The following is a 26,369-nucleotide window of genomic DNA, read 5'->3' as shown; positions in this document are numbered from 1 at the left end:
ACTCAGCTAAAGATACTTGGTATGTGAGGTACAGAAGCCATGCCTGCATTTTCCACTGTCCTGGCCTACATAGTAGGTACACAGTAGATATGTGTTAACTAAATAAACGAGAGAAAGAAATTACAAATGTGGGCCAGACACGGTGGCTCACACCTTTAATCCCAGCACTTTGGGAGGCCAAGGCAGGCGGATCACCTGAGGTCAGGAGTTTGAGACCAGCCTGACTAACATGGTGAAACCCCATTTCTACTAAAAATACAAAAAATTAGCTGGACATGGTGGCGCACACCTATAATCCCAGCTACTCAGGAGGCTGAGGCAGGAGAATCGCTTGAACTTGGGAGGCGGAGGTTGCAGTGAACTGAGTGAGCTGCACTCCAGCTTGGGCAACAAGAGCAAAACTTCGTCTCAAAAAAAAAAAATAAGTGGAGTTGAATACTTTTCTTTCAATTCTGTAGATGTCATTTTTTTTGTATGTGGTGTTAGATTATAGAAAGGGCAATGAACTAGAAGTCAGGAGACTTTTTTTTTTAATCCTGATGCTGTTCATTTTATGTTTCTGAGCTTTGGTTTCCTCATTTGAAAATGGACAGATTGGACAGCAGCTCTCTAAGCTGAAGGTAACCCTTTCTGTCAAGTAGCATCCCCATCCTTTCTATTACTTAAAGATGCTTTTAGAGTAGACCTGAACTTTTAAGCTGCTTCCTGCTAGGAGAGTTCTCAAGGATGAGGACAGCCTGAAGATTTTGTTAAACTGGATCTGGACTACCTGAGAGTCCATACATCCCTTGTGAGCCCAAGGAGGCTATGAACCCACTGAAATTGAGTGTAAAATAGTGTGTAGTACATGTGTATGTGAATGCCCCCATCAATTTTTTGCACAGGGTATCCTTAGCTTTTATTGGATTCCTTCAGATGTTATCACTCTCACAGGGTGATTTGTAGAGAAGCTGGGTCTGTGTGGTCTGAGCCCTGGGGATTTCACATATACTGAGATCTTAGGGGCAGAGGCTGGGGTCTTATCTCCATTGTGTTATTTTTTTTCTGTGATTTTTACCCCAGTTTTTTCTAATTTCCGATACCAGTAATCCCTACAGAACCTCAGTGGGCATGCAGTGCTCCATAGTTTACTCCTGTTTTCTCATTCTGCTACTACCACTCCACCCATCAAGTGTTTCTGCTAATGAAAGCATTTTTCTTCCTTTCCCCTTTTCTCCTTCTCCTTGATGACTGGTTGCCCTGGGGACTCTGGTAGTTGGCCGTGTTTACATCAGGTAAGATGCATTTCATTTTACTTTGTCTTTCATCAGCTATGGTTGCACAAGAGAGCCCTAGTCTCAGGAGACTGCTGTCAGAAGCTGCAATCTGCCCTGCTTGTGGGCTCATTTGCTTACTTACCCCCCAACCCAGCCTTCTTTACATACCTGCCCACTGACAGGCACTTGATGAAATTGGGATGTTCCTAATTCTGCCACAGATGGCCTTTGTGGATCTCAGTTACTCATTTATAAATTGGATTGGATTGATAGTATGTTAGTTAGGTCCTTTTTATTTTTGATATTCTGCTTCTATTAAAACAGTACCTCCTATCATATCAACAGTCCCCCAGCCCTTAAAGGTTATGAAAATATTAGGAAGGGGAAAACTTTTTTGGTGTCAACAAAGAGCTTTTGTGAGGAGAGAAAAGTCTATTTTCCCAGCTTTAGCACCTGCTTGGTGAGACAGAGCTGGGCCTGGCATTCACAAGTGGCTGTGAATAATCACAGCCAGCTGAATGTCTCCCTGGTCGTCAGCAGTAGAGTACCACACTTGTAGGTGGCCTGGGAATGTGGGGGAGGACAAAAGTTCCAGACTGCTAAAGCTTCAGAATCTGGATGGGAGAAAGAAGGTGGGAACAGGGCTGCACATTCTGTCCCCAGCGGGACCTGGTAGTACATATTGACTGTGAGTTTATGAAGAACATGTAACATATAAGTTTTGGAGCTATGAACAGTAAGAGTAGGAAATAAAATTGTTCAATGCTGCCATCTTCTTAGCCCTGAAGTCCTAGATTCATGTTTATAGAATGTTTATAAAAACACGTTTTGGCCAGGTGTGGTGGCTCACGCCTGTAATTCCAGCACTTAGGGAGGCCGAGGCAGGTGGATCACTTGAGGCAAGGAGTTTGATAACAGCCTGGCCAACATGGCAAAACCCCGTATCTACAAAAAATATAAAAATTAGCTGGGCGTGGTGGTGCACGCCCGTAGTCCCAGCTACTAGGGAGGCTGAGGCACAAGAATCGCTCGAATCTGGGAGGCAGAGGTTGCAGTGAGCTGAGATTGCACCACTGCACTCCAGCCTGGGTGACATGGTGAGACTCTGTTTCGAGAAAAAAAAAAAAAAAAAAAAAAAAAAAACGAAAAAAAAAACAACCCCCCCAAAAAAAACCCCAAAACATTTTTATCACTTGTTTTTTAAGAAAATTAATTTTTTTTTTTTTTTTTTGAGACAGTCTTACTCTGTAGCCCAGGCTAGAGTGCAATGGTGAGATCTTGGCTCACTGGAACCTCTGCCTCCCAGGTTCAAGCGATTCTTGTGCCTCAGCCTCCTGGGTAGCTGGGATTACAGGTGCACACCACCACACCCGGCTAGTTTTTTTTGTCTTTTTAGTAGAGACAATGGAGTTTCACCATGTTCCCCAGGCTGGTCTTGAACTCCTGACCTCAGGTGATCCACCCGCCTCAGCCTCCCAAAGTGCTGGGATTACAGGCGTGAGCCACCGCGCCTGGCCTAAACAAAAATTTTTAATGTAACCAGTGAAAGGGCCTGAGAAACCCAAAATGGGATTTTTTTATATTGAAAGAAATAGGAATGCGAAAAATCAATGAAAGTACATAAAAAGCATTAAGCAAATTTAGATAATGAGCAAAACCTATCCTTTAGCATGTGGTAAGTCACCAGAAAATGATCAGGTTGTCTCCTGATTCTGATGCCTGGGATACACAGTTGTTGGGGAAATGCTATAAAAATGAGAAATTGGCCGGGCACGGTGGCTCATGCCTGTGATCCCAGCACTTTGGCAGACCAAGGCAGGCAGATCACGAGGTCAGGAGTTTGAGACCAGCCTGGCCAACATGGTGAAACCCTGTCTCTACTAAAAATACAAAAATTAGCCAGGCGCAGTGGTGGGCGCCTGTAATCCCAGCTACTTGGAAGGCTGAGACAGGAGAATTGCTTGAACCCAGGAGGCAGGGGTTGCAGTGAGCTGAGATCGTGCCACTACACTCCAGCCTGGGTGACAGAGCAAGACTCTGTCTGGGGGAAAAAAAATGAAAAATCACAGAAAGAAGAATATGACTGACAGGAAAATACAGTTGCTCCTACTGGGAAGGTGGGGATTTAAAGTTTGCTGTACTTATACCAGCAGCCTAAATTGAGGCTGGGTATGTCAGACTTGACAGCCCCACGCTTGCAGTTTCCCTCCCCCTGTGTTGCTAGGAGGCCCTAGAGAGAAACAAAGCATGAAGAAGCCTGTTTAATTGTGATGATTTTTTCTTTTTTTGAGACAGAGTGTTGCTCTGTTGCCCAGGCTGGAATGCAGTGGTGCAATCTCAGCTCACTGCAACCTCCGCCTCCCGGGTTCAAGCGATTCTCCTGCCTCAGCCTCCCGAGTAGCTGGAACTACAGGCATGTGCCACCACGTCTGGCTAATTTTTGTATTTTTAGTAGAGACAGGGTTTCACCTTGTTGGTCAGGCTGCTCTTGAACTCCTGACCTCAGGTGATCCACCCACCTCTGCCTCCCAAAGTGCTGGGATTACAGGCATGAACCACTGCACCAGGCCAATTATGATGATATTTAAAGCAATTTTGATTTTACCACTGGTAAGTATTTGTTGAATGGCAGAAGGAATGGGAGTCAGGTTCCTTGAGGTGTTCCCTGCTCATGCTAGTGTTTCCCAGTTTGAGGCCTCTGGCCTGTGTTGTTCTGGTGACTCTGGCTGATCACTCTGGTGGGTCTTGGGCCATCCATGCATTTTTCTCTCCTGTTTGCAGTGGTTGGAGACCAGACCTAACAGACAGGTGTGTCCTGTTTGCAAAGCTGGCATCAGCCGAGACAAGGTCATCCCCCTCTATGGAAGGGGCAGCACTGGGCAACAGGACCCCAGGTGAGGACTTAGGATGCCTCTCCTACCCACTTCTCCCCTTGGACGTGAATTCACTCCCATTCAGCATCCCCTAACCCCACCCTTTACTTAGTACTAGATGATCCCTTGGTGTCAAAGCAGTCTCATCCAGATGAGAGTCAGCTAGGAGGGGAGGGAAGAGAGGGGATCCAAGTTGCCATTTGCTGGGACCCAGCAGTGAACAGACATCACAATCACAAGTGTGCAGAGCCCTGCGAAAGAGCATTTCCACAGCCTGGGAAGCAGGATATGTAGCAGGAGAGGCTCCAGGGAGTAGGGTTACTGCATCAGTGATGTATGAAGCATGGGGGGAGGGGAAACAGGATCTGGGTGACTTTGTGGAGTTTGGGATTTCTAGAAATGGAGATGTGCATGGGTCCAGCATTCAACAAACACAAGTATTGAGAGCCCTTCATGGTCTGGCATCCCCAAGCTCTCCAGAAGAATCTCTTACCTTTATCCAGCTACCCTAGCACATGCTGTGTACCTGACATATTAGACTTCTCTTAAAGGGACTTGCTCTTTCACATTTATCAGCCTGTGTATTTGCTCTCTCTTCTGCCTTCTTCCTTCCCCAGTCCTGCTCAAGCTACCCCTCTACCCCCACCTGCTCCTCTAACTTCTACTCATCTCTTATGAGCAGCCCTAAAGTCCCCTCTTCCTTGAAGTGGTCTGTCTTCTTCACATTAGTTGCTCTCACCCAGTTCCCACCACACTGTCATGTGACTGGCTCTATCCCCCTTGAAACCACAAACACCTCAAGGGTTGGGTCTGTCATCAGTCTTAGTATTATAGCATCCTGCATAATGCTTATTGTATAACTAAGCCCTCAATTGAGTATTCATGGGTTGAGTGATTAGAGGGGGTGAGACTCAAAAATAGTAGCATCGGGTATTTGCCCAAGAATAGTGGGAGATAGAGCTGAAGTTAATAGGGGAAGGTCAGAGAAACCATGAACCTCAGCCCTTACTGCTGACAACTCGTCCTCTGTTCCAGTATGGATTTGGGATTTCTGATATCTATAGCAGGCCCAGGGAAGGCATCTGGCCATGATTCCTAACCGACCTGAGTCAGGATCTCTATAAGAGGAGTAGGCTGTAGTGCTTTCTGGTGAATATCTCATAACAAGCCGATTTTCTCCCTGGTTCTCTATACACGTAGGAAGAACAGTTGCAGGTAGAATGAAGAGTTAGTATTTGGAGAATTAATCTGGCATAAGTTCATGTCCTGGGCAAGAAAGAGGCTATGGCCCTGACCCTGTTGGTAAAGAGCTCCAGGTCCTCACAGGGAGCAACTCAAAGCAATTTGTAATAGACTTATTTTACACCATTTCTGTTTCAGAGAGAAGACCCCTCCTCGTCCTCAAGGACAGAGGCCAGAGCCGGAGAATAGAGGGGTGAGGAACATTCTAGGAGAAGCTTCTACAAATGAGCTGATGGCTTTAGAAGTTTCCTTCTTAGCCTTACAATTTTCCTCTTTGATTATAAAAGTAAAGGAAAACTTGTAAAATACAGAAAGGAAAAGAGGGGGAAAAAATCACTTATAACCACACCAATCCAGAGGTAACCACTGGAAACATTTTGGTTATATTTTCTCTTCCATTTTTCTATAATTATATATACACACAAATTTTACAAATCTATGCATGTATTTTACAGATGTGTGTATACTTTTTACAATTTTTGTTTTTTGTTTTTTATAATATGTGGCTCCTGTTTTATAACCCTCTCTTAAAATTTCATTTGTTCTACAGATATTTAGTGCCTTCTTTGTGTGAGTGGGAGTCTTTTAGTATTATCTTGAGATTTTGCATTGCCAGCAATATTTTACTAACTACCTGTTTAGCATTTAGTTGTGTGTATTTAACATAATTCAATCCTTTGTTAGACATTTAGCAGCTTTCTTTTTCCAAGTTAAAAAAAATCCTGATGAACTTATAGATAAATTTGTGAGCATGTTCATTATTATTTTATTAGGATAAGACAGGGTCTCACTCTGTAGCCCAGGCTGGAGTACAGTGGCGTGATCACAGTTCACTGTAGCCCCGACCTCATGAGCTCAGTCTACCTCAGCCTCCCATGTAGCTGGGACCACAGGTGCACGGCACCATGCCCAGCTAGTTTTTTGGGGTTTTTTTTGTCTTTTTCGTTTGTTTGTTTTTGGTAGAAACAAGGTCTCACCATGTTGCTCAGGCTGGTCTCTAACTCCTGGGCTCAAGCAATCCTCCAACCTCATCCTCCCAAAGTGTTAGGATTACAGGCGTGAACCACTGTGCCTGGCTTAGGATAAATTCTTAGAAGTAAGATTACTGGCTAAAAAAAATTGCACATTTATCTCTAGTGATTTAGTGGCTAGGAACAAAATTATTTAAATTTTTTGCATATTTACATCAAATGTTATTCTTAAAAAAATTCTGTTAAAATGTTAAAGAAATTTTAAAAGCAAAATATTTACCCACCATTGCCAAGAGCCCAGAACAAGTATATTCTCATTTCCTCATGTTCTCTTCATCTATATGCTGTGCATATGTATTTTTATGTAGCCATCACCATTCTGTTTGCTTTAAAATTTAATTTTGGCAGGTTTTCCATGATGCTCTGAAGTGTCCTCTTTATTATTTAGGCTGCCATTTATTCCATTGAGTTTTTTATTATTTTTTATTTTTCCATGCTATTGCTGGGAACCCATTGAGTTTTGATTCATTATAATTTGGGTTTTCCTCATCGAAGGACCTTTTAGTTGTTTCCCCATTTTGCTATTTAAATAATGCTACAATAACCATCTTTGCACACTTTTTTTTTTTTTTTTTTTGAGACAAAGTTTCACTCTTGTTGCCCAGGCTGGAGTGCAATGGTGCAATCTTGGCTCACCACAACCCCTGCCTCCCAGGTTCAAACAATTCTTCTGCCTCAGCCTCCAGTGTAGCTGGGATTACAGGCATGGGCCACCATGCCCAGCTAATTTTTGTATTTTTAGTAGAGACAAGGTTTCTCCATGTTGGTCAGGCTGGTCTCGAACTCCCAAGCTCAGATGATCCTCCCTCCTTGGCTTCCCAAAGTGCTGGGATTACAGGCATGAGCCACCGCGCACTGCCACCTTTTTTTTTTTTTTTTTGAGTTTGAATAATGGCATTTTATTGGGATTTCCAGGAGTAGGATTATTGAGTCAGGGATCTTGAAAGAAATTAAGGTTCTCAGCTGGGCACAGTGGCTCACACCTGTAATCTCAGCACTTTGGGAGGCCGAGGCGGGTGGATCACCTGAGGTCAGGAGTTCGAGACTGGCCTGACCAATATGGTGAAACCCTGTCTCTTCTTTTTTAAAAACATAAAAATTAGCTGGGCGTGGTGGCATGTGCCTGTAGTCCTAGCTACTCGGGAGGCTGAAACAGGAGAATCACTTGAACTCGGGAGGCAGAGGTTGCAGTGAGCTGAGATCGCACCACTGCACTCCAGCCTTGGCAACAGAGCGAGACTCTATCTCAAAAAAAAAAAAAAAAAATTAAGGTTCTCTTCTCCGGATTACCCTTAATAATAATACTAGCAGTGAACACTTGTTGAATGGTTACTATATGGAAATAACTATATGTTAAGAGCTTTATATGCATGATCTCATTTAAGCCTCACATCAACTCATTTAACGGAGGAGGAAACTGAGGCCCAGATAGGTAAAGTGATCTGTCCAGCGCCACACATACAGTGCTGAAACCCAGATCTGGCTGGTATTGAAGTCTCTGCTCTTGACCCACCAGGTGACACCACTTTAACATTCCTAGGTTTTGGTTTCCTACAGAGCATTAGCAACCAATGCAGGAATCAGAGGCCCCCGGAAGCCAGAGGCCCTGGCCTTGATGACCAAAGTGCATATCTCTAGCATTTATAAGCACCTGCAGCTACTAGCGATGTTTTTTTGCATACTCTGGCCCAGGAACATAATCCCACCAAATGTATGGACTGGTGAGATCATATAGATGTTGCTAGAAGGGAAGCAGAATGGTTAGTCCTCAGGATTGCACTGAATGAATCTGTGGTTCCTGATGAAACAATTGCACCTTCCCAATTAAGGCAGCCTCAGTCCCAGGAGCCGTTAGATTCAACCATGAACTGAGTAGGAGGCACTTTGTATTGAGGAGAAGGAAACTCTTTGTTTTCCTTCCCTTTAGGTTTGCCCTCTCATTAAGTCAGCTGTTAGGCTTTATAGGTGATGCCATCTGGCAAGAAGTTTGGAACTAGATGCCAGGCTGCTCAGTGTGTGACGGAGAGCAGCTACTTTTGTGACTTGCAAAAGACTCATAAATGAAGGCCATTGAGCTCTTTGTGAAGAGCATTTGGCCCAATAGTCTGTCTTCTTTTTATTATTTTTAAAATCATTTGTTCTAAACCTCTCATCAGGGATGCAGGGGAAGAGAAAAAAATATTTGAAAGATGTGCACAGTAATTAAGAGCATGAAGGCCGTGCACAGTGGCTCTGGCCTCTAATTCCAGCACTTTGGGAGGCTGAGGTGGGAGGATCACTTGAGCCCAGGAGTTTGAGACCAGCCTGAGCAACAAAGTGAGACCCTATCTGTACAAAAAAATTTAAAAATTAGCGAGGCATGGAGGGGTACACCTGTGGTCCCAGCTACTCAAGAGGCTGAGATGGGAGTATTGCTTGAGCCTGGGAGGTTGAGTCTACAGTGAGCCATGATTGCACCATTGCACTCCAGGCTGGGTGACAGAGTGAGGCCCTGTCTCAAAAAAAAAAAAAAAAGAAAAGAAAAAGAAAAGCATGTGTTTTCAGATCAAATTGACCTAGTTTTAGATCTAAACTGTACTCCTTGGTCAAGTTATTTCACCTCTCCAAGCCTCAGTTTGGTTATCTGTAAAATGCAGATGAAGCCAATGTAAAAATTAAACATGATTTATGTGTCCTAGTGCTTAACATGGTGCCTAGCACAGCGCTCACGCTTTAGAAAAGGGAGTTATTTATTCACAATATTGTTCCTACTGAATCTTTTCATGTGAAAGAGGATGCAGTGTAGAACATGCACAGGGAAAGAAAACTGAGGGTGATAACACCAAACTGCTGACAGTGGTTACTTCAGAGGTAAAGTGGAGTAGCTGTGAAGTGGGAAGGTGAATAGAACATCTCTGACTTTCTTTGTCAATTATTTCTGTAATGTGTGAGTTTCTTATAGCAAGCATATATTACTTTTATAATCAGAAAACATTAAAGTGTTTTAAAATGTAAAAATTCTATGTAACAATATTAAAAGAAATTTTAATCTGTAACTTGTCCATATACCTACATATTGTCATGTACTTGTGACCACAGTTTTCAAACAATTTTGTCTGATAACTTGGTCACAAGAGTTTTTCAGTGTTACCGCTTAAGTCAGGATAATGGTTCTTTGAATGCATGTATCAAGATTTTGATCATGACTTCCATTGTTGGCTAATTAGAGTTTCAACATTTTTGCTATTAAAGATAATGTGTAGCTTGTTTGATGTTCCCTTGGGCACAGGGGTGACTGTCAATATTGCTCCTATAAAGCATGTAGAAGATGTTACTAGCTAATGTGAGACTCTGGAAAATATCCTCAAGCCCTGTGAGTGCTGACTTTTGTCAGCAGGGTGTTTCACACTGGGTCAGAGCCAGTCCTTTTTGGCCCATTCATAGATTCTTAGCTGGAAGCTAAGGCTAAAAGGGCAGAGGGCTTGCCAGAGTTCCTCTACTTCAGGGTATATATGGGAGGAAAAGCTGTCCCCCACCTTCGAAACATGTGGCACAAGGTAGGGAGAAGAGGCAGGTGCCACATGCAAGACAATGTGAGGTATGTTGAGTTTTGACAGGCACAGGAGAAACCTGCCTGATTCACCTGCCCTTAATTGCCTTTCTTCCACACAGGGATTTCAAGGATTTGGATTTGGAGATGGTGGCTTCCAGATGTCTTTTGGAATTGGGGCATTTCCCTTTGGGATATTTGCCACAGCATTTAATATAAATGATGGGCGGCCTCCTCCAGGTAAGACACTATTTCCTTGAGAAATTAGGAAGATATCTTAGTAATATTGCTTGAAAGCTCCTTGGAATTCAGCAGTATATAAGTTACAGATCATTGTCACTACATAGATAATCAGCCTTTTCAAAATATCTTAAGCTGTTTTTAGATCACTTACAGACATGGTAACAATGTTGAGCACTTACCAACTATTAGGCATGCATATATATAGCACTTTCCATTCCAGGCTCAGGGGATCATCACAACCACCCTATGGAACAGGTGTGTGATTAGCTCTGTTTAACAGATCAGAAAATGCTCAGTAATGTTACCAAGACATACCCCATGTCTATAAAATGGAAAACTGTAAGTGATACTGGGCTGAGGAAAAGCCTAGTTCTGCACATTTACTCCCCACTTTGACCATTTGGGGGCATGGAAACGTGAGATGACCCATAAGGAGTGAGGGCATCTCCATTCTCTGGCATCTCTGTCCAGCTTCCTTCAGGACACAACATGAGGCTGGTCACAAGCAGCCTCAGCCCTGTGGGAACCATGTCTAGGTCTACCAACTGCTGCTGCATTTCTCCCTCCTACTGCTTGAAAATGCCATCTGCATTCAGTACAGAGCAAGGCAATGAGATGGGTGCCGTGAACACCCAAGCCAAGATCCTTACTGTGGAGCCTGCAGAGATGCCATGATCGGTTGAGCTCTGCCTGCACTTGTTGGAGCTTCATGTGCACTGGACACAGCATATGGTACAGAAGTGACCATTGTGTGGTTCATGCCAAGAGCTTATGCCCTAAAGATGGTAACTGGGTCATCCCAGTTATTCTCATCCCCACCCTGGTCCTTGGTACACAGCAGGCGATCTGTAAGTCTTTCTTGACTGCCTGCCTGCCTGCCTGCCTGTCTTCGTCAATCCATCAGAGCATCCAACTGAGGAATCTCAGCACCAAGATATCTTGGGAATGCCTTTTTTTTTTGTTTTTTTTTTTTGAGATGGAGTCTCGCTCTGTCCCCCAGGCTGGAGTGCAGTGGCACAATCTCGGCTCACTGCAAGTTCCACCTCCCAGGTTCACGCCATTCTCCTACCTCAGCCTCCTGAGTAGCTGGGACTACAGGCGCCCGCCACCATGCCTGGCTAATTTTTTTGTATTTTTTTTGTAGAGACGGGGTTTCACTGTGTTAGCCAGGATGGTCTCGATCTCCTGACCTCGTGATCCGCCCACCTGGGCCTCCCAATGTGCTGGGATTACAGGCGTGAGCCACCGCGCCCAGCCTTGGGGATGCCCTTTCTTACCTTATCTGCCTTGAAGGTTTATCCTCTGTTCACATTTGTTTTTCAGAGGAAGGATACCCCAAAAGATAGGGTGTACTCTGCCCTGAAGAAAGGGCAAATCCCTATGAAGCCAGCAAGAACCTGCCTGATAGCTTGCATCCTTCTAACCTGGTCCAAGGCTAACCTTGGATTCCCCAGCTAAGCAGAGTTCCACAGCCAGGCTAGACTCTGGATCACTTTATCCCCCTGCCACAGTCACAGTTTTCCCTTGTCATGCTTGGTACAATTTGCCCATCCTGGATACAGATTATTTTATCCTCCTTCCTCCAAAGTCAGAACAGGGAGCTCTAAAGGGTAGCTTTTCTCAAAGCAGAGAGGAGTGGAGACTTAGGTTCTCACCCCAGTTCTTCTGCCTCTACCTTGAAAAACAAGTCATTTTGCCTGTCTGGATCCTAGTTCTCTTCCGGAAAAGGAAGGCAATCCCTGTGGGGCCCTTGAGAGGCAGTGTGTGGAGAGGCTGCAGAGCTCTGCCACTAACTTCTGAGCCTTTCAATCTTGAACAGATCACCTCAAACCTATGTTTCAGCTGCCTCCTACTCAAAATGGAAATAATAATATCCACCAAATAATAACATGTACAAAACACTTAGCAGATAGAAGATACTTAACAAACAGTAGGCTTGCTTTCATTATTTCCTGCAAGAGTTTCCTGTTAATCACCTGGTTTATTTGCATGTGCAGGCCAAACCTTTTATGATAAATTGGACCATGTCTTGTCCTTATTGTTATTGTTCCACATAGTTTCATTTTGCCTGATACTATGTGGGGTTTAGAAATTTTTTTTGGCTGGGCGCAATGGCTCATGCCTGTAATGCCAACGCTTTGGGAGGCTGAGGTGGGCAGATCACCTGAGGTCAGGAGTTTGAGACCAGCCTGGCTAACATGGTAAAACCCTGTTTCTACTAAAAATACAAAAAAAAAAATTAGCCGGGTGTGGTGGTGCGTGCCTGTAATCCCAGCTACTCAGGAGGCTGAGGCAGGCGAATGGCTTGAACCCAGGAGGTGGAGGTTGCAGTGAGCCGAGATCGCGCCATTGTACTCCAGCCTGGGCAACAAGAGCAAAACTCTATCTCAAAAAGAAAAAAAAAAAAAAGGCCAGGCACGTTGGCTCACGCCTGTAATCCCAGCACTTTTGGAGGCTGAGGCAGGCGGATCACAAGGTCAGGAGTTTGAGACCAGCCTGACAAACATGGTGAAACCCCATCTCTACTAAAAATACAAAAATTAGCCAGGTGTGGTGGCGCATGCCTGTAATCTCAGCTACTTAGGAGGCTGAGGCAAGAGAATCGCTTGAACCTGGGAAGCAGAGGTTGTGGTGAGCTGAGATCATGCCACTGCACTCCAGCCTGGGCAACAGAGTGAGACTACGTTTCAAAAAAAAAAAAAAAGAAATCTTTTTGTATGTAGGATTCTGATGTTGTAAAGAGATAAAGATTGGTGCTGTCAACTTCTGGCCTGAGTGGGCAATGTGCATAGCTGCAGTGTTCTAATAGCCTGTTCTCTCCCTTCTGTCTCTCCAGCTGTCCCTGGGACACCCCAGTATGTGGACGAGCAGTTCCTGTCACGCCTTTTCCTATTTGTGGCCCTGGTGATCATGTTCTGGCTCCTGATTGCCTAATGCTGGGCTCCTGCCTACATCCGTGGCAGGGCTCTGGACTGGTGACGTGCCACCCCAACACCTGGTGTTTGGCTTCCTGGCTAATCTTGACTCCTGGAATCAGTGGGATCAGTAACACATCAAGGAGTCTTGTTTCTTCATCAGAGCTTTGGAACTAGAGACCAGTTGGCGATGACCCCTGAGTATCGCCACTGCTGTAAACACCCTATAACCTCAGACCTTGGCATTGAGTCCTCTCTCATGGGTGACACCATGAAATCTTGTTTCAGCCAGTTCTGCAGGTCCTGACTCTGCAGAGGGAAGAGGCAGAAAGAGAGAAACTGTCAGAGTATAATTTCACCTGAGTTTAATATTACAGAAACAAAAGGATGCACAAATGTTATTTCTGGAAATTTTCATCTCTTTAAATACCCTTTGGTAAGTTGCCTCTGAAGCCAGTGGGGGCTCCTCAGATAGAGAGGTTCCCCTTTCGAATCCCAGTGCTGCTCTGTTCTCTTTCCTCCCCCTCCCACTCCCCCTCTTCTTCCTCTGTAGAGATGCAAGAAATTGCTGTCCCATGAAAATCATAATTGCAGCCGCTAAAGCTGGGGTCACTTCATAAATTCACCAGAGACTCAAAGATCTTTTATTGGCTCTGGGCTGTGCTCAGTGTCTTTGGCCTCAGAGAACAACTTGAATGACTTCCTGGTCTCCTGGCATAAATTATTCCTGGTGAGACATGTGGCTTCACTCACAGATTTCCCATCAGCTTTCTCCCTAAAACTATGGGCATCTGCCTCTCTCTGCCAGAGAACATACAGCCGAGAATACTGCTGAAGCTGAGACTGACTACTGTGCATTAGGAAAGACCTGGAGTCAGGACTTTGGTGGGATTTGGAGCTCCAAGGCAGGAATAACTGAACAAGCAGCCCTGTCCCCTAGGCTGGAGAAGCTTGAATGCATCCTCTCCCAGAACCTGCCACAGGAAACTGGGGGCTTTGTCAGGTCAGCCCAACTGCATGCAGAAGACCACCATCCTCAGAAGCCAAGTTGTCCTTTATGAAGAGGCAAGGAAAGGGGAAACCCACATGTGACCCTGATTTTGGTATGGCTTGATAGAGTTCCCTGAAAACTCCTTTTATGTGTGCTAAAACCAGGGAAGCATGTGACTCCCAAGCAGGCAACCCCTGATGATTTGTAAAGCCAGGTGGCAGGGCCTAGGGAGCCCTAGCACAGTGATATTGTGTGGTCTTCCCTCCTGTGGAATCAGGGGAAATTATTCTTCGCAATACCTTGATTTGATTTTCAGTTTCACAAGCTTCTTTCTCTGAATCTTATTGAGGGAATATGGTACCAAGCAGGTAGGACCATTTGTCTGATGGAACAGTTCTTGCTCTGCCTTCTAGGCTTCATCCCAGAAATCCAGCCTCTTTCTGGATACCCCAAAGCTGGGGGGAGATGGGCTTCCTCTGGGCCTCTCTCTTACTTTGCCATCCACATTGCTCCTGGCTAACCCCAGCAATAACCAACAAATGGTAGGAAGCCCCACCTAGTGCTTTTTCCCAATTATGACTGCATAGTTTGTGGAAACAAAGATCTTGAGGAACATGAGGGAAGCCCTCCCCTCTTCATAGTCCCCATCTCTTCTCCTTTGTACCTGTCAACACCAGAGTTCAGTGTTTAAACAGACAAAATATGAAGTATTGAGTAGGTGGTTCATTTGCCGAATCCACTTGGTAGGAAGAAGCCACCAGCTTTATAGTGTGCCTGATAGATTTTAAACATTCCTGGGCACACATTCAAGAGTGCTTTTTATCACCTTCTGGAAATCCCCAAAGTTGGAGGGGCCTCTGGAGTGTCTCTGCTCTAGAGAGAATTGGTGGGACCCCCCTCAGTTAAGTGGCCCCAACTGGTGGAGGGAGAGAGGACTTCAGTCAGATGGACTCAACAGAAATGGGTTTCCAGAAGAATAATGAAAAGTTGTGGGTAGGAAAATGAATCATTTGGACTCTTCAATGAAATGGAGTGAGCCCAGGAGAGCTCAACCAACAGAGGCACTCTGGGAACCTGTTAGTAAAGCCAGGCTGGCCAAATGCCATTTGATTTTGAACCTTGTAGGTCCCCACTCACCTTCTGCCAGGAGCTAAGTAAGGCAGGAGAGCTGACTTGGGACTGCTGGCTCAGCCCCAACAGGGAGCCCCCTTCCCACCACCCCTCGGCAAGCTCACCACCTCATCCTTCTGCCAAGGCAGCTTTCCTTTCTTTTGTGTGTTTTCTGTGTTCTTAGCCTCCACCCTCCTCTTGCCACCCTTGTGGACTAGGACCAGGTCCTGACCCCAGTCAGAAAATGATGATATGTACAGTGGCACACCTTAACCAGTCACTAATTTTCACTGTTGTGAAAGTGATTTGATTTAGAATTAAACAAATGGTTTTATATTCCTATGAGCTTGGACTTCTTGTCTGTGTCATGGAGGGTGAATGGGTGGGGAGTAGTCACACTGGTATGCCCTCATGGAGGCTCCTGTGCATCCTCCGTAATGTCACACTGAGGACGAAAGTCTTCAAAGAAGCTGGGCATGACTTATGCCTGTAGTCCTCGTTACTCTGGAGGCTGAGGCGAGAGGATTGCTTGAGCCCTGAATTTCAAGGCGGCATTGAGCTATGATCATGCCACTGAACTCCAACCTGGGTGACAAAGCAAGACTGTCTCTTAAAAAAAACAAAAACGGAAAGAAAGTCTTTAAACAACTATTGATAATTAGAGATCATAAATGTAGGCTGGAGGCCTGACTTCATACACAGCCTTGCCCAAGATAAAACCTGTCTGACAGGCAGCCCCAGTCCTGACAAGTACATGGCATTCCTGAGCTTGGTAAGTGACAAGCTGCGCAATGGAGCTTAGCTTGTGGCTTATCAGAGCCTTTAGAACAATCATAGGTTACTCACTGTGAGCGTCTCTCCATCTGTTTAGTAACAGGGCAGGTGGGCTCTCAGCCAAGTCCTCTCTGGAGCAGAAGGTGTGTCCCTCCCTAAGGTTCCTTAGTAGCAGGGTATAGTGTGAGATGGAAGATGTTGCTGAGGTTACAAATCTGGCCCAGCCTCAGGCTCCCCAACATGCCAGAACTACAGGTAATTCCTCTGAAAAGAGCTTTTTTTCTTCCTTTTAGATTTTGATCTAGCAGTTATCAAAGTGAATAGTACCAAGATACAGTGGGGAATGCAAAGGTGAGGGAACTTCAGGAGCTCATAAGCCCAATGAGAAAAGACCAGGTTTTTTTTTTTCTTTTTTGAAAGATTTTAATTTTAGGCCAGGCATGGTGGCTTACACCTACAAACCCCAGCACTTTGTGAGGCTGAGGTGGGAGGATCGCTTGAGGCCAAGAGTTTGAGACCAGCCTGGGCAACACAGGGAGACTCCATCTCTACAAAAATAAAAAATATTAGCCAGGCACAGTGGTGCATGCTTGTGGTCCCAGCTACCCGGGAGGGAGGCTGAGGCGGGAAGATCACCTGAGCCTGGGAGGTCAAGGCTGCAGTGAGTTGTGATCATGCTAGTGCATTCTAGCCAGGGCAACAGACCCTTTTAGAAACAGGGTCTTACTCGGGTGCCCTGGCTAGAGTGCGGTGGTGTGATCACAGCTTACTGCAGCCTGGAACTCCCGGTCTCAGTAGGTTCTCCCAAAGTGTTGGAATTACAGGTGTAAGCCACCATGCCCAGCCTTAGGTTTTTGTTTTCGATGGGGAAAAAAAAAAACAGTAGTAGAACAGGACAATAAAGCCTCCGTGTAGCCATCACCCAACTCCAGTAACTATCAACTCAGATCAGTCTTGTTGCATCTATACGTCCTGCACACTGTTCCTCTCCCACTGTCTGAACTATTCAGAAACAAACCCCAGTCATATGTCATTTATTATTTCGATATGCATCTCAAGTATTTTAAAAACAAGCAAAATATGCTGGGCACGATGGCACACACCTGTGATCCTAGCACTTTGGGAGGGTGAGGCGGGCGGATTGCCAGAGCTCAGGAGTTCGAGACCAACCTGGGCAACATAGGGAAACCCCGTCTCTACTAAAATACAAAAAATTAGCCAGGCATAGCGGTATGCGCCTGTAGTCTCAGCAACTTGGGAGACTGAGGCAGAAGAATCGCTTGAACCCGGGAGGCAGAGGTTGCAGTGAGCCGAGATCGCACCAGTGCACTCCAGTCTGGGCGACAGAGCAAGACTCCATCTCAAAAGAAAAAAAAAAAAAAAAAAAGCAAAATACCTTTAAAAAATTTCTTAAAATCATCATATCCAATCACATTGTTCAGATTTCCCTAGTTGTCTCATAACTTGTGTAGTTTCAGTTGAGATCCAAATCAGTTTCATATATTGCTATTATTTGTCTCTGAATTTTTTTTTTTTTTTTTTTTTTTGAGACGAAGTTTCACTTGCCGCCCAGACTGGAGTGCAGTGATGCGATCCCAGCGCACTACAGCCCCCGTCTCCCGGGTTCAAGCGATTCTCATGCCTCAAGTCTCCTGAGTAGCTGGGACTACAGGCACCCGCCATCGTGCCTGGCTAATTTTTTTGTGTTTTGTGTGTGTGTGTGTGTGTGTGTGTGTGACGGAACCTCGCTCTGTCGCCCAGGCTGAAGTGCAGTGGCGGGATCTCAGCTCACTGCAAGCTCTGCCTCCTGGGTTCACGCCATTCTCCTGCCTCAGCCTCCCAAGTAGCTGAGACTACAGGCGCCCGTCACCACGCCCGGCTAATTTTTTTTGTATTTTTAGTACAGAAGGTTTCACCGTGTTAGCCAGGATGGTCTTGAGCTCCTGACCTCATGATCCACCCACCTCGGCCTCCCAAAGTGCTAGGATTACAGGGGTGAGCCACCTTGCCTGGCCTGTCTATGAAATTTTTTCTACTCTGCAGTTTATCTGTTAAAGAAACTAGGTTATTTGTCCTGTTGCATTTCCCACAGCGTCCTTTTTGCTATTTGCATCATGGAAATGTTATTAAGCTCCTCTTCCCCATGTATTTCCTGTAAGTTGGTTGTTAGATCTAGAAGCTTGACCAGATTCAAACTTATTATTTTTGTTTTGTAAGACTATGTCATGGGTGATAGTATATACTTGGTGCGTCTTATCTGGAGGCACTTAATGTCTCGTAGTCCTACTTTGTGATGTTATAGATGCCACTATATCATTTAGAGTTGAGAAACAAGACTGCACTCTGGGCAGAGTGGGGCACAAAATTACAGAGAACGTGAAGAGCTGGTTGTTGTAGGAATGGCAGGTGGCGCAAGGCAGGATGTGCTCAGGAAAAAGCAGAGTCCTGGAGTGAAGGGAATAGGGAGACAAGTCCGCAGGGTGAGATGTAGTCAGCTCATGAGGGCTGGTTTGGCTTTTATTTTATAGGCAGTGGGGTGCTGTTGAAGGGTTTTGAACAGAGAGATGACAGGTCCAGAAACACACTTTCGGAAGATTAACCAGTCAGTTTTGGGTAGGATGATTCAGGGAGGGCAGAGACTGGCTCAGTTTGAAGCAAGTAGAAGTGACACTGGGCAAGTCTGGTTGGGTACCAGTGGACCAGAACCTTCAAGAGGGCAGAACCTTGAGTTGTTTTTCAAGGTCCAGGTTTCAGGATCCTAGGCTCAGAGAGTTGACTGTGAGGCGGCTGGCAGGATCTGGCCCTAGGGACTAACCAAGCTATGGCCAGTGAGACAAACTGTGGACAGGTAACTTGGGTGCTATTGAAACTCAGTTGGTCTACTCCCTGCCCAGGCTTTCTCTACCCTCCAGAAGTCCCCCTTGAGTTCACAAGTGATTTCTGGAATGTTCTTTGGGTCCATATTAAAAATACATCTCTTGGCTGTAGCATTTCTACAGAAAGCTATTCCCTTCCATTACATTTTCAACTTGCGTTTCTCAGAGTCGCCTGAACTTCCCTAGGAGGAACTTGGAGAACTTGGCTATTCCCCAACTCCCTGCTGGTGAAGACCATGAGGCTAGAGGTAGGAGGAAGTGGAATGTGAGAGAGAATGAGGAGGGAGAACAGATAGACCTGGGTGCCTTGATGTGGAATGGAGGGAGAGGGAAGACACCCAGGAGGTTTTGGTTCCCAGGATGCCAGTGCTTTGTTGCCTGGGAAAATACAGTGTCAATTCTTTCTGTAGGAAGGGTGGGGAAAGTCCCTGTCCCCTGTTTGCTAGCCATGAGGCAGCTTGTCAGGAGAGTCCCTGGATTCCTGTCACTTTAATTCAATACACAATCTTGTGTTTACTATGATGATTTCCTCAGAAACTACAAAACTAAATACTGAAAAGAGTTCCCAGGAATTAACGGAAATGGGACAGAGCCCTCCTCCCCAGCACTTTGTGCACACTCAGGACATCGTGAGCCACCTGCCACACCCAGAACAGAAAAATCTGACCGGCATCCGGTTTGAATTAGAGCAGGAAGAAAGAGAATTGTGCTCGCCTTTGCCTTTGCCTTTGCTTACCCAACTGCTGGGACCAGAGGCAGCTGGGTTGAACATTGTCTTTGGTCGGGGTGGGGGTGAGGGGGACAGAATCCATTTCCCTGGGCCCCATCCTCTTTCTGGTCATTTGGACACGTTTCCTGTGATCTAAATCTGAAGTAAGGAAATGACAATTGTGAAAGACCTATCGTGAGAGAATCTGATGGGAGGGTGGGTCATCAGGGACCAGCTGACCTGGCTGATGATGTATTAATATCTTAATCACACAGAGAACCCCAATCTCCTTCCAAACCTAATGAGCGGAAGTGGTTCTCAAAGCTACTCAGCCAGCTAGCAGCTGCCATAACCCAGTCAGCTGTCCTAACTCTTAGTCCTGTAATCCCTCCTCCTCATAGAAGATTGTAAACTGGCAGCCCACAGGGCAAATCTAGTGGCCAGGTGTGTTTCATTTGGTCTACATGGAATTTTAAGAACTTTTTGATGCTATCAACATTTTTTAAAAGTGGCAAATTTCACCTAAATATCTGGATTTTTGGCTTTTTTTTTTTTTTTTTTTTTTGAGACAGAGTCTTGCTCTGTCGCCCAGGCTGGAGTGCAGTGGCGCAATCTCGGCTCACTGCAAGCTCCGCCTCCTGGGTTCACGCCATTCTCCTGCCTCAGCCTCTCCGAGTAGCTGGGACTACAGGCGCCCGCCACCACGCCCGGCTAATTTTTTTTTGTATTTTTAGTAGAGACGGGGTTTCACCGTGGTCTTGATCTCCTGACCTCGTGATCCGCCCGCCTCGGCCTCCCAAAGTGCTGGGATTACAAGCGTGAGCCACCGCGCCCGGTCTTTTGGCATGTTTTGAAAGGTTGGAAGACCTGGGAATGGTAGGCCCATGTTCCTGCAGGGGAATGCTCGTCTTGCAATGGGGCGCACAGGCTCCAGCGTCCTGCGCTAAACCTAATTGGCCTGGCTGAGGATCTGCTCCTGGAATGCTGGTTGGTCGCCTCCAACTATCTTTGACTTAGAGATTATTTACTGTCAGTTTACTCATAGCGGCGCAGAGAAGTGGTTTCTCTGAGCTAGAAGCTTCTAAGAAAAGTCCATCCTCAAAGCTGTTTGTGGGATAGACGTGGCTCCTCCATTGTAATATTCCTGATTCCAAACACTACTGAAAAGAGCTCTGAACTGGCAGTCAGCAAGGCCTGGGCTTCCATCCCGGCTCTCCTCCTAATGAGCGAAGCCGTTTCGAGGTAGTCGAACTTAGCCTCTGATCCTTAACTTTCCCTATCTGTAAATGAGGGCGACTAGATGGGTGCGGACTGTCATCCGTGTTGAGACTTCCGGCCCCCACAGAATCAACCTTACCGGCGGGAGCACCTCGAGGGGACGCCGCTCGCACTAGGGGGCGCCAGGGCCGCTGCAGAGCCAGAGCCAGAGCCAGGGGGCGGGGCCGCGTCTCGGGAGCGGGGCCTGAGAGCGGCGGGGCGGGGCGTCGGCGGGCAGTCCCCTGTGCCAGGTGTGGTTTGGTCCTCCCAGGGCGCCGTAGGTGGTGCATCCCGTTCGCGCCTGGGGCTGTGGTCCTTCTACGCTTGAGGCGGCGGCTGCAGGAGCTGAGGGGAGTTGAGGGAGCTGAGGGGAGCTGCTGTGTTCCCCGCCTCCTCCTCCCCATTTCCGCGCTCCCGGGACCATGTCCGCGCTGGCGGGTAAGGAAGAGCTGCTCCGCCCTGTCCCGCCGTTATCTCCGAAGTCCGGCTCCATGGCGCCTGAGGGAAACCGGCGGTCTCTCGGGGGTTTCGGGCTGGTTGGGTCCTTGTGGGTCCGAGCTCCTCAGAAAAGCTGGGAGGCGGAGTGGGCACAGCGCTCCCCAGGCATTTGGAGGGTGGGACTCCGGGAATGGGGAGGCAGGGCATCCTGGAGACAGAGGGCTCCGAGGGGCAGGCGGGTTGGGCGGCTTCCCGCGAGTTGAGGTCCCGGGGAGGAAGAGATTCTGGCTCTGCCAGGAATCCAGCTTTTTGGAGGGACCTGGCGGCCGCAGACCCCCAAATTAACCCTTTTTAAGGAAGTTGAAAAGCATGAGGTTCTCTTATAGTGGAAGCTCTGTGGAATTTGAGGAGTACAGGATCCTCCAGGGTTCAGGACAATTAGGAGAGTTACCCCGGGGTTCTGGGTTTTCTGAGGGAAATGGAGGATGTGACTTCCCTCCCAGGACCCAAGGCTTCTCGCGGGCATCTTGAAGTCTGGGAGTTCCCCGGGGCTGGGAGCTCTTTGCAGAAAATAAGGGAGTATGGAGCCCCTTGAGGTTTAGGACAGGACTAAGGGTAAGGAGAGATCGGACCATTCTTTTGGGGCTCAAAGATCTCTGCTACAGGTGGCGAAAGTAGGCCACCTGGGGTTCTGAGTCCTCCCGTGGAAGCTCCCTTGGCCTCTCTAGACTAAAGACTAGAGGGATGTGGCCAAACACCTCCTGGAAGGAAGAGTTGTCGAAGGGTGAAGGGTAGTTTCAGAGTTGGGTTAGCTGCACCTGCAGTCACCTCCCCGCCACCTCACACACCACCCTGTAGCTTCCTGCCTTCCCCGTCTTTTCCCCCAGCAGCAGGAACCTTCTGTCTCCTATGTTTCCCAGCCACCTGTGTGGGTGGCCCACCCTCTGGGTCCACCAAGGTCAGCGTCCAGGAGCTTTGGAGAGGCGGCAAGAGGGTATTGAGGTGGATGGGGGCTGGCTATCTGCCCCCTGCTTCCTGGCTTTCCGTCTGTGGACAGTCACTTCCTTCATCTTGAATGCAAGGACTGGGCTACCAGTGGGTCACTTCCTCAGCAAGGGCGCATGGGATTTTCTCTTCATTGGTGATAACAGACTTCTGGAGAGAGCTAGGGGTGGAAATGCCTAAAACAAATTTTTTTAGGCTGGGCGTGGTGGCTCATGCCTGTAATCCCAGCACTTTGGGAGGGCAAGGCAGGAGGATCGCTTGAGTCCAGGAGTTCGAGACCAGCTTGGGCAATATAGCAAGACTTCATCTCTTAAAAACAAAACCTCGTCTCTTAAAAAAGATTTTTTTTTAAGCTTGCAGAGTCCTTCAACTCAAATGATTTCCAGTAACTTTTTTTTTTTTTTTTTTTTTTTGAGACGGAGTCTTGCTCTGTCTGGGGTGCAGTGGCACAATCTCGGCTCACTGCAACCTCTGCCTCCCTAGTTCAAGCGATTCTCCTACCTCAGCCTCCCGAGTAGCTGGGACAACAGGGGCCCGCCACCACGCCCGGCTAATTTTTTTGGTATATTTAGTAATATTTAGTAGAGATGGGGTTTCACCATATTGGCCAGGCTGGTCTTGGACTCCTGACCTTGTGATCTGCCCGCTTCGGCCTCCCAAAGTGCTGGGATTACAGGCGTGAGCCACCGTGCGCGGCCGATTTCCAGTAACTTTTTCTAACAGCTGTGTAATATAGGTTGCCTGTGTTGAACGCTGTTTCTTAGAAAATTGTGAAAGGTTTCGCAGTACAATAGTCTAGAGGCATAAAGCCTCTGGATGCATTAGTTTATGCATTCTTTCTTCATTCAAAGAATATTTGTTGGATTCTTCTGTGTCATATACTTAGCCAAATGCTGAGTACAGTGGTGACATAGTTCTTGGCTTTGTGGTGCTTATAATCCTAGAGATGGACAATAAATAATTGTAACAATTGCAATAAATGCTATAATAGTTAAGGCAAACAATTGAGATAAGTGCTGTAAGAGTGCACCAGGGTCTGAGGGTTTTCTCTACTTTTTTTTCTGTTTTGGTAGAGACAGGGTCTCACTATGTTGCCTACGGTGGTCTTCAACTCCTAGTTTCAAGCCATCCTCCTGTCTCAGCCTCCCAAAGTGCTGGGATTACAGGCATGAACCACCATGCCCATCCTCTACTTTTTTTTTTTGAAGGGAATACTTTTCTTAAAAATGCAAGTTTATGCTGACCCCTGGAGATAAGTAAAAGTTAGCCTGGCAAAAAAAGCTCTCAGAACATTCCAGGCAGAGGAAACGGCATAAAAAGGCCCTAGGGTAGGAAGGCATGTAGTGCCTTTGAGCCTTCGAGCTGGGAGGTCAATATGGTTTTTTGATTTTTTTGTAGGGGGCGAGGAGGCAGAATCTCGCTCTGTTGCCCATGCTGGAGTACAGTGGCGCGATCCAAACTCACTGTACCCTCCACCTCCCAGGTTCAAGTGATTCTTCTGCCTCAGCCTCCTGAGTAGCTGGGACTATAGGCAAGTGCTACCACGCCCAGCTAATTTTTTCTATTTTTATTAGAGACGGGGTCTCACCATGTTGCCCAGGCTGGTCTCAAACTCCTGAGCTCAGGCAGTCCACCCACCTTGGCCTCCCAAAGTGCTAGGATTATAGGCGTGAGCCACTGCGCCCTGCCAAGTATGGCTTTTTTATAGATGAGGAGACTAAGGCCCAGGAATGACAAGGTTCCATAGCTAAATAAGCGGTGGTGGTCAGAGTTCATATTTTCCAACTTCAAGTTTAGTGCTTCCTCCTCTCTGTAGCACAAACAGCAGAATGAAGTTGACTATGGAGTCTGAGAAGGAAGTGGGACTTAAACTTTCACTTGTTATTCCATCCGAACCATGTTCTGAGACACCTCAGATTCCTCATGTAACCGGAGAATCAACAACAAAGAAATCAAATATTTACTGAGTGCCTGTGATGTCTGTGGCATTGAGCAGGACCAAGTTTTACCTCTTATAAATTTTAACAGGTGTTAGAACCAGGAGAGAGTTTTGAGATAATGTATAGTCTCCTTGTTTTACGTAAGAAGAAACTGAGGCTCAGGGAAGAAAATGGAATTGTCCAGGGTCACTCAACTAGTGGTAGAGCCAGAACCAAGGCAGGACTTCTCCAGTGTTCTTTCCAGTATTCCAGGCTGCTTAAGACATACGGGGTCTGGCACATGGTAAGCCCTTAATAAGTATTTGTGGAAATGAGTTATATATAGTTTGTGCCTCTGAGAAACTTACTGTCTAGTTAAGGTAATTAAGGCAAAAAACAAAACTCCCATGCTGATCAGTAGTGAGATTGCACCTGTGAAAAGCCACCGCACTCCAGGCTGGGCTACATAGCAAGATCCCCATCTCTTAAAAAAAAGAAAAAAATTGATAAGACAAGCTGTTTTAAGGCTTGCATATGATAACATAGAATTTCAAAGATGAGGGAGAATTCTCTTCATACATTTATTCCACAAATATATATTGAGTTCCTGCTATGTGCCAAACACTTTTGGCCCCTGGGGATACAGCAAGGAACAAGATAGACCAAATCCCTTCCCTCATGTAGTGTATTTTCTGGTGGGGAGAGATAGACAGCAAGTAAATGTATGAACATCATATTCAGGGATAAATCCATTGAAGAGAAGTGAAGTAGGATAAGGGGATAGAAGAAGTGAGTTGTCAGGGAATGTGTTTGGCATGTTTAAAGAATAGCAGGGTATCCAGGGTGGCCATCAGTTTTGGTTAGGGAATACTTCTTGAAGTGGGTAAGATTTGAGAAATCTTAAATAGGCTTAAAGAAGGTGGGGAAGATGATATCTTAGTAGGGAAGAAACTTTGGGAGTAGGAGACAAAAGTAGGCAAGTTTCAGGTCTTCATAAAGGGTAGCAAATACCTGTGGTAGAGGCAAGGATTGGGAGGTGGAAGATTCATAGGAAGTGGAAGGTACAGCTGAGAATGTGGGTGCAACTGGACTAGAGGGTTTAATGCCAGGCTGAGGATTTTGGAAGTTTCTAGTCTACAGTAGACACCGTAGGTTTAGAGAAAGGAAGAGTCATGATGTGGGCACAGGGCCACCAATTTGGAGGTGGGTACAGTGGGCCCTGAGATGAGGTCTTAGTGGTAGCAATGAAGAAGGCACCAACCAATAAAAGATGCCTCCTGACATAGGCAGGCCAGGGTGACTTGGATGGCCCTGGATGTGTGATGGAGCAGGGTAGGGTCCAAAATGACCACAAGATTTCAAAACTAAATAAAAATCCATCATGATCAAGGGGCTGTATTAGGCTTTCCACATTCATGGTGGATTTTCTGCATCTTCTGGAGGCTGAGCTGATTCCCAGAACAGGGCTGCCTTCTTGTTAGTGTAACCTTGAGCAGGGCTAATAGGGCCCACCGTCACACGTCTCATTTCAATGAGAGGACCTAAAACTGTAGCAGTCTCTTATAAGTCTACCTTCTTTCACATCCTTGATCTATTTGTATATAGTAGAAAGAATTAGACTATTTTACTTATTAATTTACATTGAATAGTAACTAGAACATGAAACCAATGCCTGGTTTCATTAAAGTGTTCCTTGAACATTCTTTCTGGGATTCTTTTTTATCATGTCTTTCTGCCTGTAATTTGTTTTGTCCAGGAAAGAAAGTCTAAAATGTAGTTAAAGACAGGCTTTGAGCCAGGTGCAGTGGCTCACGCCTGTAATCCCAGCACTTTGGGAGGTTGAGGCAGGTGGATCACGAGATCAGGAATTCAAACCAGTCTGGCCAAGATGGTGAAACCCCGTCTCTACTAAAAATACAAAAATTATCCGGGCATAGGGGCAGGTGCCTGTAATCCCAGCTACATGGGAAGCTGAGGCAGAGAATTGCTTGAACCCGGGAGGCAGAGGTTGCAGTGAGCTGAGATCGCGCCACTGCACTCCAGCCTGAGTGACAGAGCGAGACTCCGTCTCAAAAAAAAAAAGACAGGCTTTGGAGACTAGACCTGTGGTCTAATCCCAGCTCAAACATTTATTAGCTGAGTATTTCAGTTTCCTCTTCCGTAAAATGAGAACAATAATAGTTCTTCAAGACTAGTCCTGA

General features: G+C 46.3%; 2 protein-coding genes across 6 annotated transcripts in view; both read left to right on the top strand.

Moving 5' to 3' along the window:
• The window catches only part of RNF185 (ring finger protein 185), a 28,082-nt gene extending 12,550 nt beyond the window's left edge, over positions 1-15,532 (top strand). For 3 of the 4 annotated variants that reach the window (XM_055252497.2, XM_063623613.1, XM_055252499.2), the window contains exons 3-7: positions 1,256-1,274; positions 4,038-4,150; positions 5,510-5,564; positions 10,054-10,171; positions 13,011-15,532. In XM_055252497.2, the coding sequence (XP_055108472.1) occupies positions 1,256-1,274; positions 4,038-4,150; positions 5,510-5,564; positions 10,054-10,171; positions 13,011-13,108 (403 nt within the window). In that variant the 3' untranslated portion in view covers positions 13,109-15,532. Of the gene's footprint in view, positions 1-1,255; positions 1,275-4,037; positions 4,151-5,509; positions 5,731-10,053; positions 10,172-13,010 lie in introns of those variants that run through there. The other variant, XR_010117162.1, reaches the window with a different exon arrangement.
• A 5,468-nt stretch (positions 15,533-21,000) lies between these two features.
• The window catches only part of LIMK2 (LIM domain kinase 2), a 71,680-nt gene continuing 66,311 nt past the window's right edge, over positions 21,001-26,369 (top strand). Inside the window, exon 1 of one of the 2 annotated variants that reach the window (XM_055254417.2) lies at positions 21,001-21,244. In XM_055254417.2, coding sequence (XP_055110392.1) covers positions 21,229-21,244 — 16 coding nt within the window. In that variant the 5' untranslated portion in view covers positions 21,001-21,228. The remainder of the gene's footprint in view (positions 21,245-26,369) is intronic. The other variant, XM_063623575.1, reaches the window with a different exon arrangement.

This window comes from Symphalangus syndactylus, chromosome 18 (genome assembly GCF_028878055.3).
Source record: "Symphalangus syndactylus isolate Jambi chromosome 18, NHGRI_mSymSyn1-v2.1_pri, whole genome shotgun sequence".
Classification (NCBI taxonomy): domain Eukaryota; kingdom Metazoa; phylum Chordata; class Mammalia; order Primates; family Hylobatidae; genus Symphalangus; species Symphalangus syndactylus.
Note: the sequence above shows the minus strand (reverse complement) of the source record. Positions and strands in the feature narration are given on the sequence as shown.